Source organism: Nymphalis io, chromosome 1 (assembly GCF_905147045.1).
Source record: "Nymphalis io chromosome 1, ilAglIoxx1.1, whole genome shotgun sequence".
In the NCBI taxonomy this organism is placed as follows: Eukaryota; Metazoa; Arthropoda; class Insecta; order Lepidoptera; family Nymphalidae; genus Nymphalis; species Nymphalis io.
This window is the reverse complement of record NC_065888.1, coordinates 3,735,517-3,748,489: the sequence shown is the minus strand read 5'-3', so window position 1 is coordinate 3,748,489 and position 12,973 is coordinate 3,735,517. Positions and strand designations below refer to the sequence as shown.

At 33.1% G+C, this 12,973-nt stretch overlaps 1 protein-coding gene across 6 annotated transcripts in view; it reads right to left on the bottom strand.

Annotated features, from left to right (window-relative positions):
* LOC126781062 (low-density lipoprotein receptor) overlaps positions 1-6,331 on the bottom strand; it is a 207,476-nt gene extending 201,145 nt beyond the window's left edge. For 2 of the 6 annotated variants that reach the window (XR_007670609.1, XM_050505903.1), the window contains exon 1: positions 5,886-6,331. Coding sequence is in view for 5 of the 6 variants with exons in the window: in XM_050505903.1 (XP_050361860.1) it covers positions 5,886-6,021 (136 nt within the window). In the remaining variant the exon portion in view is untranslated. The remainder of the gene's footprint in view (positions 1-5,885) is intronic. The other 4 variants (XM_050505850.1, XM_050505865.1, XM_050505875.1 and 1 more) reach the window with 3 other exon arrangements.
* Positions 6,332-12,973: the final 6,642 nt, after the last annotated feature.

Genomic DNA, 12,973 nt, shown 5'->3' with positions numbered 1-12,973 from the left:
AATAAAGAGGATTTGCAAATACAAGTAGGTATCAAAATAATGTATATTAAAAAAAAAAACCATCGTTTGAAAATACATTTATTCCAATTTGTCTGCCGAAACTTCCAGTTAAATAAGAATTGAAAAACAATATAGTCATAAGTTACATAAAAATGTCTTTCTGTAGTTTCAAAAAAAAGTAAGTCAAGGCGGAAATTAGCCGTCTTTAAAGTTTATATGTCTTTTTTAAAGTTACTAACACATTAATTTAATTATTGTCTACATTGACCTACCTATATATCTATCTTTGTAAAATTAACAAAGGTATATTTATATTTAAGTTTATCTAAAGTATATTATATATATATAAACATAAATCTAATGTAACTCGAAAAACGACAAACCATTTTTTCCATTTATTTATGTAGTTTTTATTTATTTACATATTACGTCGACTTTTTATAAGGCCAAGAAAAATATGCGTCAATATAAAAACTTAACATAATTGTTTTATTTTCATTTACATCGCTGGTATTTGTATTTACCTTGAAACGTATGCGCAATACTCACTTCTTTATATTTTTCGTTATTGTTTTATTTACCGCAAGAAATATTTATAGATACGAGTACATACTACAGCGGCTTCGCAGGCGGGCACTTTAAAGATAATATATTTGTGCATGCCACACGCATGCCTCTCGAAAACGTATTATATGACTAAAGAGACCCATTTTTTTCTATATTGATGTGATAAAAAAGTAATGACATTAAATATATTTTGATTTGTTGATCGACTGGGCGAGGTTAAATATTAAAGAATTGCCACGCACCCTTAATATTTGAGGAAGTACTCATTTAATAAAAGTACGAAATGTATTTTAAATCGATTTTTTTATAGTATAGGTAAGTGGAAGATCATATGAGCCACCTGACGGTAAGTCACCAACGCTTATAGACGTTGGCATTGAAAGAAATGTTACCCTTCGCTTACATCGCCAATGCGCCACCAACCTTGGGAACTAAGATGTTATGTCCCTTATGCCTTTAATAACACTGACTCACTCACCCTTCAAACCGAAACACAACAATACCAAGTACTGCTGTTTTGCTGTAGAATATCTGATGAGTGGGTGGTATCTACCCAGACGAGCTTGCACAAAGCCCTACCACCAGTAAATATTAATAGAGTGATATTAATAACTCAATTATATATTGGAATACAAAAATACTCATCAGTCTTCAATTGAAATTCACGCGTGTCAAGTCAATAGTCAAAATTTAATGCGGATCAATCTGCGAAGCGCAGCTACTTATATTTAAGAATATTATATATCCTAAAACCACCCCCGAAACGCGCTGCATATTCTGGTATTTATTTTATGTATATTGGTTATTTTTTTTTGTTATGCAAAAAAAAGTTTCATCTATTAATACATATTATATTTAGCAAAAAATACCAAATTGAAGAAAATACATTTAATAACATAGAAACAAAATTCTCGGATCATGAAACGTATATCACAAGTGTAGGCGAAAACACATGTACACACTCCTTTGGACGAAATCGCCGCCCGGTTGTGTCCTAAGCCGAAGTTCGGCCTCGCAGGAAGCACCCTTAGGACGCGCGTATTCTGAGCCCTTAAGTGGGTTCCCAACATCCCACTGAGTATTTTAACTCTCCCCCAGCCCGGTAACGTTGTCGAGGATAGGTGACCCAATAGGTACTATCAATTCGAAAAAAGACTACTCTCTATACCCTACTCTTTTAATCCAATGAAACAGTAATCCGACACGAGTAGAGACTGTTCATGAGAATTTATCAAAATTTCAACATGTAAATTTTAAAATTTTTCGTTTAATGTTAGCTAGTTATGAGTCCCTACTTAACCTATCTTCAAGTTTTATAAAGTTATGTAAATATGATATCATCATTATCATAATAGTATACCTCAGAACTTAATCTTAAAGACTGACCGACTGCAAAGAAGACGTTATAGTGCCCGTTATGCTATAATGTGCACAAACACAAGTGCATTCTCGATTTAAATCACTCTCATAGTATATAGGGAAGTAAAACCAACACGACCGGAGAAAAATTATGCACAAGACCAACTGCTTTACGCGCCGAGGCATTGAATCGGAACACTGTCGTCTTCGTACTGACCTCAGCTTGTATTAAGATTTTCTTCAAAAAACCTATATTTAATTGCCCGATTCGGGATTCGAATACAGATCCTTATAACATATAAATAGATATAACTTTTTTTTTTAAAAAATATCGTTTATATTAAAGCGACGAATAGCGCTTAAATTAACTCGGGACTAAAGTACCAGTGTCTTCAATAAAATAAGTATGACAAGCGCAATTCTTTCTCCATTTTTCACATAACGACGCCCACTTTGGACAGAAAGCTCATTTTATAGCGACACAATGCGATTGTACTCTTTTCATCCACGGAAATTTTATAGTCGTCGCGTCAGCTGCGGAATGCCAAAATTGAGACAGCCATAACGGCGTAGAAACGTTTGCCCACCCAATTTGTCACTGAACATTCTGTACTCGAAGAAAATTTCGTAACGTCATCATGTTAACGAAAGGATATTTAGTTATTATTTACAATATGATAATCAGAAATAGCACGTTTTAAATTGGCTTCGTGCCACACAAATCTACTGAACTTCGTACCGTTTCAGGAATCATGTCTTACGTTACTTTCGGTTGTTTATATTTCTATTTTGGGTTTTTGGCAATGCAATGTAATTTGTTTATATATAAAATTACTAGGTGCATATAAATTGGTATGAATTTAACACTTTATGCAATATTGTTATATGTATGATATTATTTGCACGTATTTTAATTGACCAATGTAGACGTAAATTAACGAAACGATTGAGACTTTGTTTATATGAGGACTATGAACAGACTTGTTTGATTAGATACATATTAAGGCTACTATTACTGAGATCAGCGGCATTAATAAACTACTGCGTAGTTGATGTTTAGACATCAGATACTACCGGCGCTTGCGTTCATTTTCTATGAAATAGTAGGAAGGTTATCGTTTTCATAAAATAATCTTACAACAATAAGCTAATTAAGAACCGAGATGGCCTAGTGATTAGAACACAGAATCTTAATCGATGATTGTGTGTTCAAACCCAGGCAAGCACCACTGAAGTTTCACTTGCTTAATTTGTGTTTATAACAATTCACCTCAGACCATGATACAAGGACAAGGATACTTCACTTTTTAATAAACTAATATACTTGACGATTATTTTTTACACGAATGTCACTTACAATCAATTAACTCAGACTAGTTCTTGATCTTTCTTGATTCTTCTAGTTATGAGCCGAGATGGCCCCGTGGTAAGAACGCGTGAATCTTAACCGATAATCGTGGGTTCAAACCGGGCAAACACCACTGAATTTTCATGTGCTTAATTTGTGATTATAATTCATCTCGTGCTATACGGTGAAGGAAAAACATCGTGAGGAAACCTGCATGTGTCTAATTTCACTGAAATTCTGCCACATGTGTATTCCATAATAAGCTAGAATTAGCTCCAAACCTTTTCCTCAAAAAGAGGAAAGGAGGCCTTTAGCCCAGCAGTGGGATATTCACAGGCTGTTACGGTAGACTAGTTCTTCATGCAGACCCATTACGTTAGGTACCACTAATTTATATTCTACCACTAAACACCAATACTTGGAATTGCAATGTTTCGGTTTGGGCCAATGTAATATCATATCCAAGGGAAATACTGTTTAATATCCGATGTTTAACGGGGATGGTTAATTTTTCTTATAGATTCAATATTTATTATCACAGGTTGTCGATACAATATTATATTGTTATATACAATTGAATCATTCGTTCATATTTTGGAATGTTAATTTAATTAACAATATCGCACTTGAATTTTAAAAATGGCTGATATAAAAGCTTCGAATTTTCATTCGTTATTCATTCTTAATATTTAAATTGAATTGCATATTATTATTGCATTGATGAAAACGAGTAACTACGGAAACGGAGGTAGACATAGCTTTCGTTTATGTTATAAACAATTTAACAATTCAAAGGCATTCACAAGAGCCTAATTGAATAAAGTATCTTTATGAAAAAATATCTGCTTATTTTTTTGAAATTTTTTTTTAGTGCGTCGAGCGTTGGTGGACTTATGATATGACGTTTGACTGCCAGTCTTAGTATATGCATTGAACGTCGATGATTCGGTTCCTGCTTGGCACGGATATCTATAGAATGTATGATACTACCTATCAATCTTATAATATTTATATGTCTCATTATTGTCTTTATTGGTTTCTACGATAAACCCCAAAAAGCGATATGCTGCACTTCGAGATAAGAAATATATTTGAATAAAATTATTATATTCAATTACTATATTATATAATTCTGCTAGTTTTTCAAAATAATACTTATTTATATTCAAAATTATTTGTTAATTTAATTAATAAAGTAAATCAACAAAACAAATAATTTAGTACATATATTTAACGCTTGAACAATTACTTTATTAAATCCATAGTAGTAATCCATCATAAAATAATAAATGCCGAAATAGATAAGACAATGGTTCGACTAGACAATGCAGTGAAACAGTATCGGATATTAAAATTAACAGAGCACTTAGCATCTAGAAGTCGTACCGATGTTTCATTAGTAACTCGATCCAGTATCAATTCACAGCTAGAATATTGATCTTGCATTAGAAATGTGATGTCAGACAGCGCTTATTTACATAAGCTAATACGTAATGGTATTCGATGTTTAAAAAAAAAACCATCGTAAATTTTATTGTCTCCCAAAACCTCAATCAAACTTTAGTCAATCTTATTATACGTTCAATAAAACACTCCTAACAGTAGGACATTTTACACTTGTATTTATCAATATTTATGTATCAATTCTTGATTATTATTATTTTTAAATATAAGGTTTAAATTTCTACGAATTAAACTTTCTTGGAAGTATTGAGTGAATACGCTTATCTGTGGTATTGTTTAATCCAATACAATATTAAAACTACAAGCTTAAATAGTCTTCGAAGGTAAGGTACATTATGAAAAAATACATTGCGAGTTAGGAAGTTATGTACCTAAACTTTATTATTGCGGTAATCCAATAAGAAATAGCTACGTATAGTAAAATCGTATTTTTAACGATACGTACGTAAAGTTATATTTATTATTAGAGTTTCAACTTAGAAGTTAAATAAGCCGTTTTTTACTTTGAAGCCGAGATGGACTCATAGCATTTTTTTTTATTATGATTTTATATTGATATTCGATTTTTAAAATATTAAGCATTGAATAATATGCATTGATTTACATACGTTTCCTTTTACACAAATAATGTGAATTAAAGAAGTTTTAATAATATAAACAAAACCACAATTAAAAAAAAGTTACGAAGAACTACAGAAAGATTTTACAGTCTAGTTACCTATATCCATACCTAGTCACTTTTTATGGTGTGTAAGCCTGACTAATACAATAGCTATATAAAAGTGGCGTGACATTGGGTATCTTATCTATATCTATGCAATGATTTACTACATATATAAGATATACATAATGTAAACATGATATACATTCTAAAAAACCACGTGCATACGTAACAAACCCGTTAAAGAAGTATGTAAATATATATTGCTCGATAGCATTCTGTAAATTATTTTATTTGCAGTTATTTTCGACTCTGTTAATCAAATTATTAAAAATATTCCTAAATAACGTATATAATAATATTTTTTTTGAATGAAGGTTTATATTAAAGTGCAAAACGATGTGTCTTTTTTGTATTACGTACTAGTTAATGAGAAAAAATTGAAATAACTAATTGTTAAACGTGATATTTATGAATTGTACTTACTTCCAGATACTGTTCCAGTTATATTGGAACCGAGCACAGTTATAGTTTTAGTGTAGATCACACATAAAAATATAAACCACCACATATTGGCACAATATTTGGGGGCTGCCCGTCGACAGCCCACCAAAACTATCATTTGTCCTTACAAACTTTCTATTGATAAAATCACAAGGCAAAATCACTGCGTGTTTAATCCAAAACTTCGTATTATATCACGTCTACACCGTCATTTACTGTTAATGTCACTGTGAATATAATCGTGAGAATAATATTTTGGACGATTGGTTGTTTCACGATCAGACGTTTTAGGTTATTTATACGTGCCACTGGTGCGAGCGCGATGGCGAATGTCGGTGGTCGTGTCGCGCGAAGGCAGGTGTGCGACGACGGCGGCCGGCCGATAGATGGCGGTGGCGCACGCGTGACGTCGTTTAGTTTCGGCGACTGAACCGTGGCGCTGCGCTGCTGATTCTAGCTAGAGATTTTTCCCAACGCATCGCGCGAACGACACGTAATATTAGGCGGTGTATATATTGAATTATTTTACCTATACTGTTTGAAATCTCGATATTTTGATCATTGAATCCATAATATATTATATATGATATTGAATACTGTACATTTGGTTTTATTATTTATTGTATACTTATACATTTTTATTTCGTATATTTATTTACATTTTTGCCTGCTTTTAAACCAATAATGATTTTTTAAACTAAAATAATGTCCTTAAATCACAAATTGTGACAGGACTACAATAACCTTTTTATTGTTAAATTTCTTTGAGGTAACAAATATATTTTTACTATAATTGTTCGAGTAAAACATTAATTGACTTATGAGTAAAAATAAATATAATTTTTATAAATTATTTATTTTAGTACAATTACCTTAATTTTGACGTAAATAAAGTTTTTCTATCATTCCCGAAAGTCGTAGAAGAGAAAAAAATAGTGTAGCCTGACCCTAACACAGGGTAGGAATGCGCGCGCATCTTCACAGTCGGTGAAGACGCTGCGGGAGGCGTGGCGTCCGACTGTTACGCACGTCCACCACGCAACCGACAGATAAGATACCGACTACCCGACCAACTTGTAAAGACATTTCCCTTATTCCACAAACATACAAAAGCGAAACATTCCAATTCACCCGTATCGCACATGAATAGAACTTACAACCCCGAAAAAATTAATGACATTGGTTGGCAAGGGTTAACCTTCTAGCATCAAATTTAAAATGATTGTAAAATAAATGAGTAAGAGTGTATAATATTTATTACTCAAGGAAACAATTAATATCTTCTAATAAATTCTAATAAATGATTGATAATAAATTTAATACCTCGACTTTCAGAATGATTTCGAAATGGATAAGGGTTAAATTTGAAACGACAGATCCCTGATTGCTTAATAAAACATCCAGGTAAGTGTGCGTCGAGAGAAATTCAGAGAACGTGATTGCGTCGATATTTTTATCTCCACCGATTCACTCCCGTGTTCTCTTTAAACAAAAGGACAAAACTGTACCTCTGAAATATCGAATAAGCAATCTAATTTCGAAGATACCTTAGAGATTATCAGGTACATTTAGTGTCATGTATTTACTTTAAGGTATTGATGTTTAACGATAGAATAATTGATTAGTATGAGGATCTACCTAAAGGTAGTAGATCTTTAACTGCTTTATCGTTTTAACTTTTATTATTTGCATGATTATCTATTTTATTCAACGGTAAATAAAAACACAACAGCATATGTGAAGCTGTTAATTCTCAATTGTTGCTGTGCTGTATGCAATTTGTTTAGTTAGAGAATAACATTTAACAGACTGTTAAAATCCGGGCAAATATCGGAGTTATCACGTGCCTTTAAATTATAATATTTATTGAGCAATTCTTGTATATAGACATATATTATATATGCATTTATTTCGAGTATATTGTATAATGCTCTAATTTGACTCAAAATTTGTATTTAGATAAGGTTTTGCTTTTTAAGTTTATCTAGAAAGGCATCTGTCCTTTTTTTTTTTTTTTTTTCTCGCTGGAAAAACACATTTATGTGTTTCCCCCACATAAGGTGGGGGGGTATGTGGGACTCGCCGGCGCTGAAGGCGCCGGAATACCCACTAAAAACCAGCGGTACCCACTCCATCTTGTCGGGGGACGTCACGGGATCGCTTGCGCATACTACCGTGCCGTCCCGACGGTTGGCCCGCTTCTGCGGGCCTCCAAATCCTAGGGGGTACTCGGGGTACAGAGACCCTCTGGCCCCGGCGACACTCACGGCGGGAGGAGAAGATGCGCATAGCGCTGGCGTCTTCTCCCCGGTCTTCTTCGACGAAGCGGGTCAGCGGAGGCACTCTCCTCGCGCTCCCGCTCCGCGGCCTCCTTCTGCGACATGACATTTTCGCAGAAGGAGACCATCTCCATCCAGCACCTTTCGCTACCAAGCATGGCATTTATCACGCTCGGCAGCGAAAGGTCTCCGCTGATTAAAGTCGCCAGGGAAAGGCGCTGAGGCCTCCAAGCGGCACACTCCATCAGAGTGTGGCATGCCGAAGGCATCTGTCCTCAAATGACGCAATTTTTCACAAAAATTACAATAAAAAGCCGTTCAATGCTCTGTCGCTCATGTACTATGAAATTTAATATCGATCCACAATCGATAAACGAAAAAAATGACGATTAATATTCTCCGAGCGTATTTTTATCTAACTGTGGATAAGCATTGCAAAACAAGCTAACTAACAAGACAAAGTAATATACATAGAAACCCATCTACTACAAAATACAAAGGCGTGTCTCTCCAGCACCATTCCTTCCTTTATTGTTGTTATCTAAATGTTAACACGTTCTTATCAAAGGGACACCCGACGAGACACTGCTCTCTTTCATAAACGTCACATTTACGAATCGTAAGCATGATGTTTTCGTCGGTTAACTTCCATGAGGTTATTAATATTTCGGCAACTATTCATTGTGCGATCTTGAAAATTATTCCTTTAATTTGGAATATTAAGAATAGACACTAATAGAATGTTATTGTTATTCTTAAAAAGCCTTCTTTTAAAGCAATATATAATTGGTGCAATATGCGTCTATTTCATACACATAGCCACAAAAAAAACCAATTGTAGTTGATTGACTTTAATTTTTGTAATAATTAAAGAACTAATACGTAGTAATCACATATTTTTTGAACAGAATAGCTTAAAGGGTCAAACCAAGAGCACATTCACCCCGCTGAAGATCATCACGCTTGTTATACTGTTAATATAAATAAGACTAAATAAATAAAATAAAATAAAGACTACTGTGACTAATATGACAGCTGTGTTGTTTCAATAACTACACAGCTGTCAATAAAGCGTGTTTGAATCGTAATTATTTTAACTCTATCAACGTTCCAGAAATTAGCTTCTAACGAGAAAAACGGTAAGAAACAGTCAAAGTCTTTATTCAATATAGAAGCGTTACACTTACTTATTGATTGTCATAAGTGTACCACCGGTTCGGAAATAACCTGAGAAGAACCGGCGAAAGAAAGTCTTATATATAAGAAAGAAAGAAAGTTTTATATATATATATATATATATTATATATTTTATATATCATCCTTTACAATAATAAGCAATATACAACAAAAACAGAATAATAAACACATTTTTTAATTTAAAATAACCTGGAGTTTCATTCTCAAGATGTACAATCATTTAAAAAGTCATTGGTTGTGTAATATTCTTTGGCACACAAGCGTTCCTAAACGATTCTTTTAAATTTCACAATTCACAAAACTCGCGTGGTTGTTCTTTTTTAAATAAATCAGATTAACAACGTGGTTACTATTCACAATTATTGTTTTAGATCAGTCCAGTCTTCTTCTTTGTCTTATTTTTTTTTCCAAAAGTATAAATTTTATGAATAACAAAATGTATTGTTTAATTGTGCCTAATGAAGTTTTTAATGATAGTAAATTAATTATATTTCACGGTATTTTACTATATATGTGATTACCATTGCCCAAAAACGTTTTCTGTATCATACGCAATCGGAAAGCAGGAGTTACCAGTTATTTTTATGTCTAGTATTAAGTAGATATTCCATAATAACTGATTGCATATCAGTTATTATGGATTTTTTTTTTGTATATTAATCTGAATAAATAGTGATTATCGTAATAACATATATTGAGAGGCAATCTTCAATACACCTATTTCTTTAATTTTTTTACGCTATTCTGTCCTCGAGCTAAGTTTATAAATGGTTTGAAGAGATCTTTTCTGCAGAATAAATATAATTTCAATGTCTGCGGTAATGCCCATAACAACATATGACAAAAGCCAACAAAAATACTTAAATAAATTAGCCTAGCAATATATACTTATGTCTGTATGATGTCTTTATTATTTCAGTCAACTGATCTACCAAACAAGTTGCAATCAATTGACGTAAATCCTGATATCGGACTTTCTTCGTCATGTTTATATATAATTAATTTATTAATAGATTGTTTCAGGAAATTTATTCTGTATTAACAATATCATATTTATTCGTTGTTAATTAATCATCCTTATATGTTGTCCTTATCCAATTTATTTCCTGGCGTTATATATCTTTCCAAAAACAATACTATACATATTCCATATAAGTTCAGTAGATGAAATTTTTTCCTAGCGGATGTATAATATACCCGTTATCATTCCAAAAATATTATAGTCCTCATACGCATAGTACACCCCAGTTCACCACTACATAGATATGTACTTGATTTCCAAAAACTCCATAATTTAAAGCTGCTTTTGTTGTAGGAAAAGCACATTTACACTGTCAAATTAAAAATTCGTAGGTTCTATTCGTTCCAAAACACTGGGAGGGAGTGTTAATTTATGGACATATAATTTATTTATATAGGCGTCATTACCATCGAAACAAGACCGAGTAACTTAAATATATGTTAATTACCAGTAAGAACAAAAATCATAAAAAATAAATAATATATTTTTGGTATTATTTCCTCAATGCTGTGTAGGACCACGGTTAAATATTAACGAAGATGACCCTTCTTTGATTCAGTTTACTTTTAATCGTGGCCCTGACAAACAATTAACGCTCAGCCAAAAGTGCTAACTAGAAAGTTAAAATTTGAATGAGAGGTGTAACTTTGTTTGAATTTTACCTCACAAAGACGGGACGGGCCGCTAGTCATGTAATATTCATTTCAATACAATTTAATACCATATAAGGCAACACTTAAGACATTCTAATTCAAGAATATGGGCAATTCAAATCCGACATATAAAAGTCAGGAAAAGTAATGGGTCGTATGAAATACGAGATACTTCACAAAAATAAGGCGAAAGTTTCTTCAAATAACCGTTGAATCGTAACAGGAAACTCCGAGATTTAAGGGTCGGCCTTTACTTCACGCACGCTGTATACTAAAAATATGGGACAGCCTCTCTGTATTCCTTGCAAGTCGCGATCGTCACGCGTTATATAACTCCCTAAATTTATAGTCTTAGAATTTTATTAATGTTATAACATGTACAACTGTTAAACGGATTATGAAACAAACAGTCTTCTTGTATTTTTACATTGCATTTTGTAAGAAGTTTATTATTTCAAACTAAAACCAATATAAAAGTGTATACTCATTAGATTTATTACTAGCATACAGTTCAAAAGGTTTTATATGAAGTTAATACCATCAGACTGTAATACAAGACACGTATAAACAGTTCAATTTGATATTCATCTCGGCGTTGCATGACTTGAGTAATCTCCCTTTGAACTTGTATTTGCTTTCAACAGGCTAAGCTGACTTTTCTGAGAAGTATATGTTATTCATAACGTATCGATTAAATAAAGACAGGCATATTGAATATATAAATATATAGTCATGTTTATTTCTTTAGTGAATAGGTGTTAAGTGTTATACAGAGAATAAATAATTTAATTTTATCATATCTTAATTTTAGTAGTATTATTTGTTGATTTAACTTTAAAAGATTTTTTAGTTTATCACTAACTAAAATTAAAATATATAAAATATATAGAAACAGAAACAGCATGTATATAACCCGACTCCTGTACCTGGATCTTCTCTTTTCTCACCATCTCCACGCTGATGCAGGTTAGTTGATATATGTAGCAAGTACATACATACAGGTTTCATCACGAAGCTTTCCTTTGCCACCGAGCACGAACTAATTAAGCCCATGCAAAGTCAACTCGGATTTGATCACTCAATTATTAGTAAACACTCACTTATCAGTAAGAACACTTTTTTGCACCACTTTTAATGACCAAAAACGCAGAGAATTTTGAGCAATTAGGTACTTAAGTTACTTTACTGCAAAACTATACTTAAATATTACATGCACTAGCATACATGAACTAAAAGCGTATTGTTGGCAGCATATTAGTATTAAAGCGATAATTAATGTCAATTAATATATATGTGACAACATACATTCAGAGCACCCATTGTTCGACTTACTCAACTACCTTGGATGGCATTAATTGATCGGACGTTACAATGATAATAACTGATTATGTCGGATACGTTGGCCGTTATTAAAGTAGACTGGCTAAATAGCAGAGCATATTAAATATGCCACAGGTGGACCGACGATTTAAAAAAGGTGACAGGTACGGGATGGATGCGAACTGCCTTAGATCGGAATAGTTGGCGTTCTATGGGGGAGGCTTTGACCCAGCAGTGGACGGCAAAAGGCAAAAAAAAAAATTAAATGTGTGCGCAAACACAGATGCTCTCATATTCCTTTTCTTATAGTATAATGATTGATACTGTATCCTAACATGACGGGACAGAGGGCAGATGCAGGATGCAAGATCTTTCAGGATTTCCGATGCACGACGTGTGTTTAATTTCTAAATCCAGGGAACTTCTCAATATCCACTCGACCTGGAATTTGCACAGGGCCCTATGATTAGAAGCCGTACCACCACTAAATGAATGAGGGGGTTAACGGAGTGACTATAATATTATAATTTTATTAAAGTAGTGATAGGCGGGGATACTAAACTACCGAGGAAACCCGGTGCCCGGAGTCTGGAAGTTAGA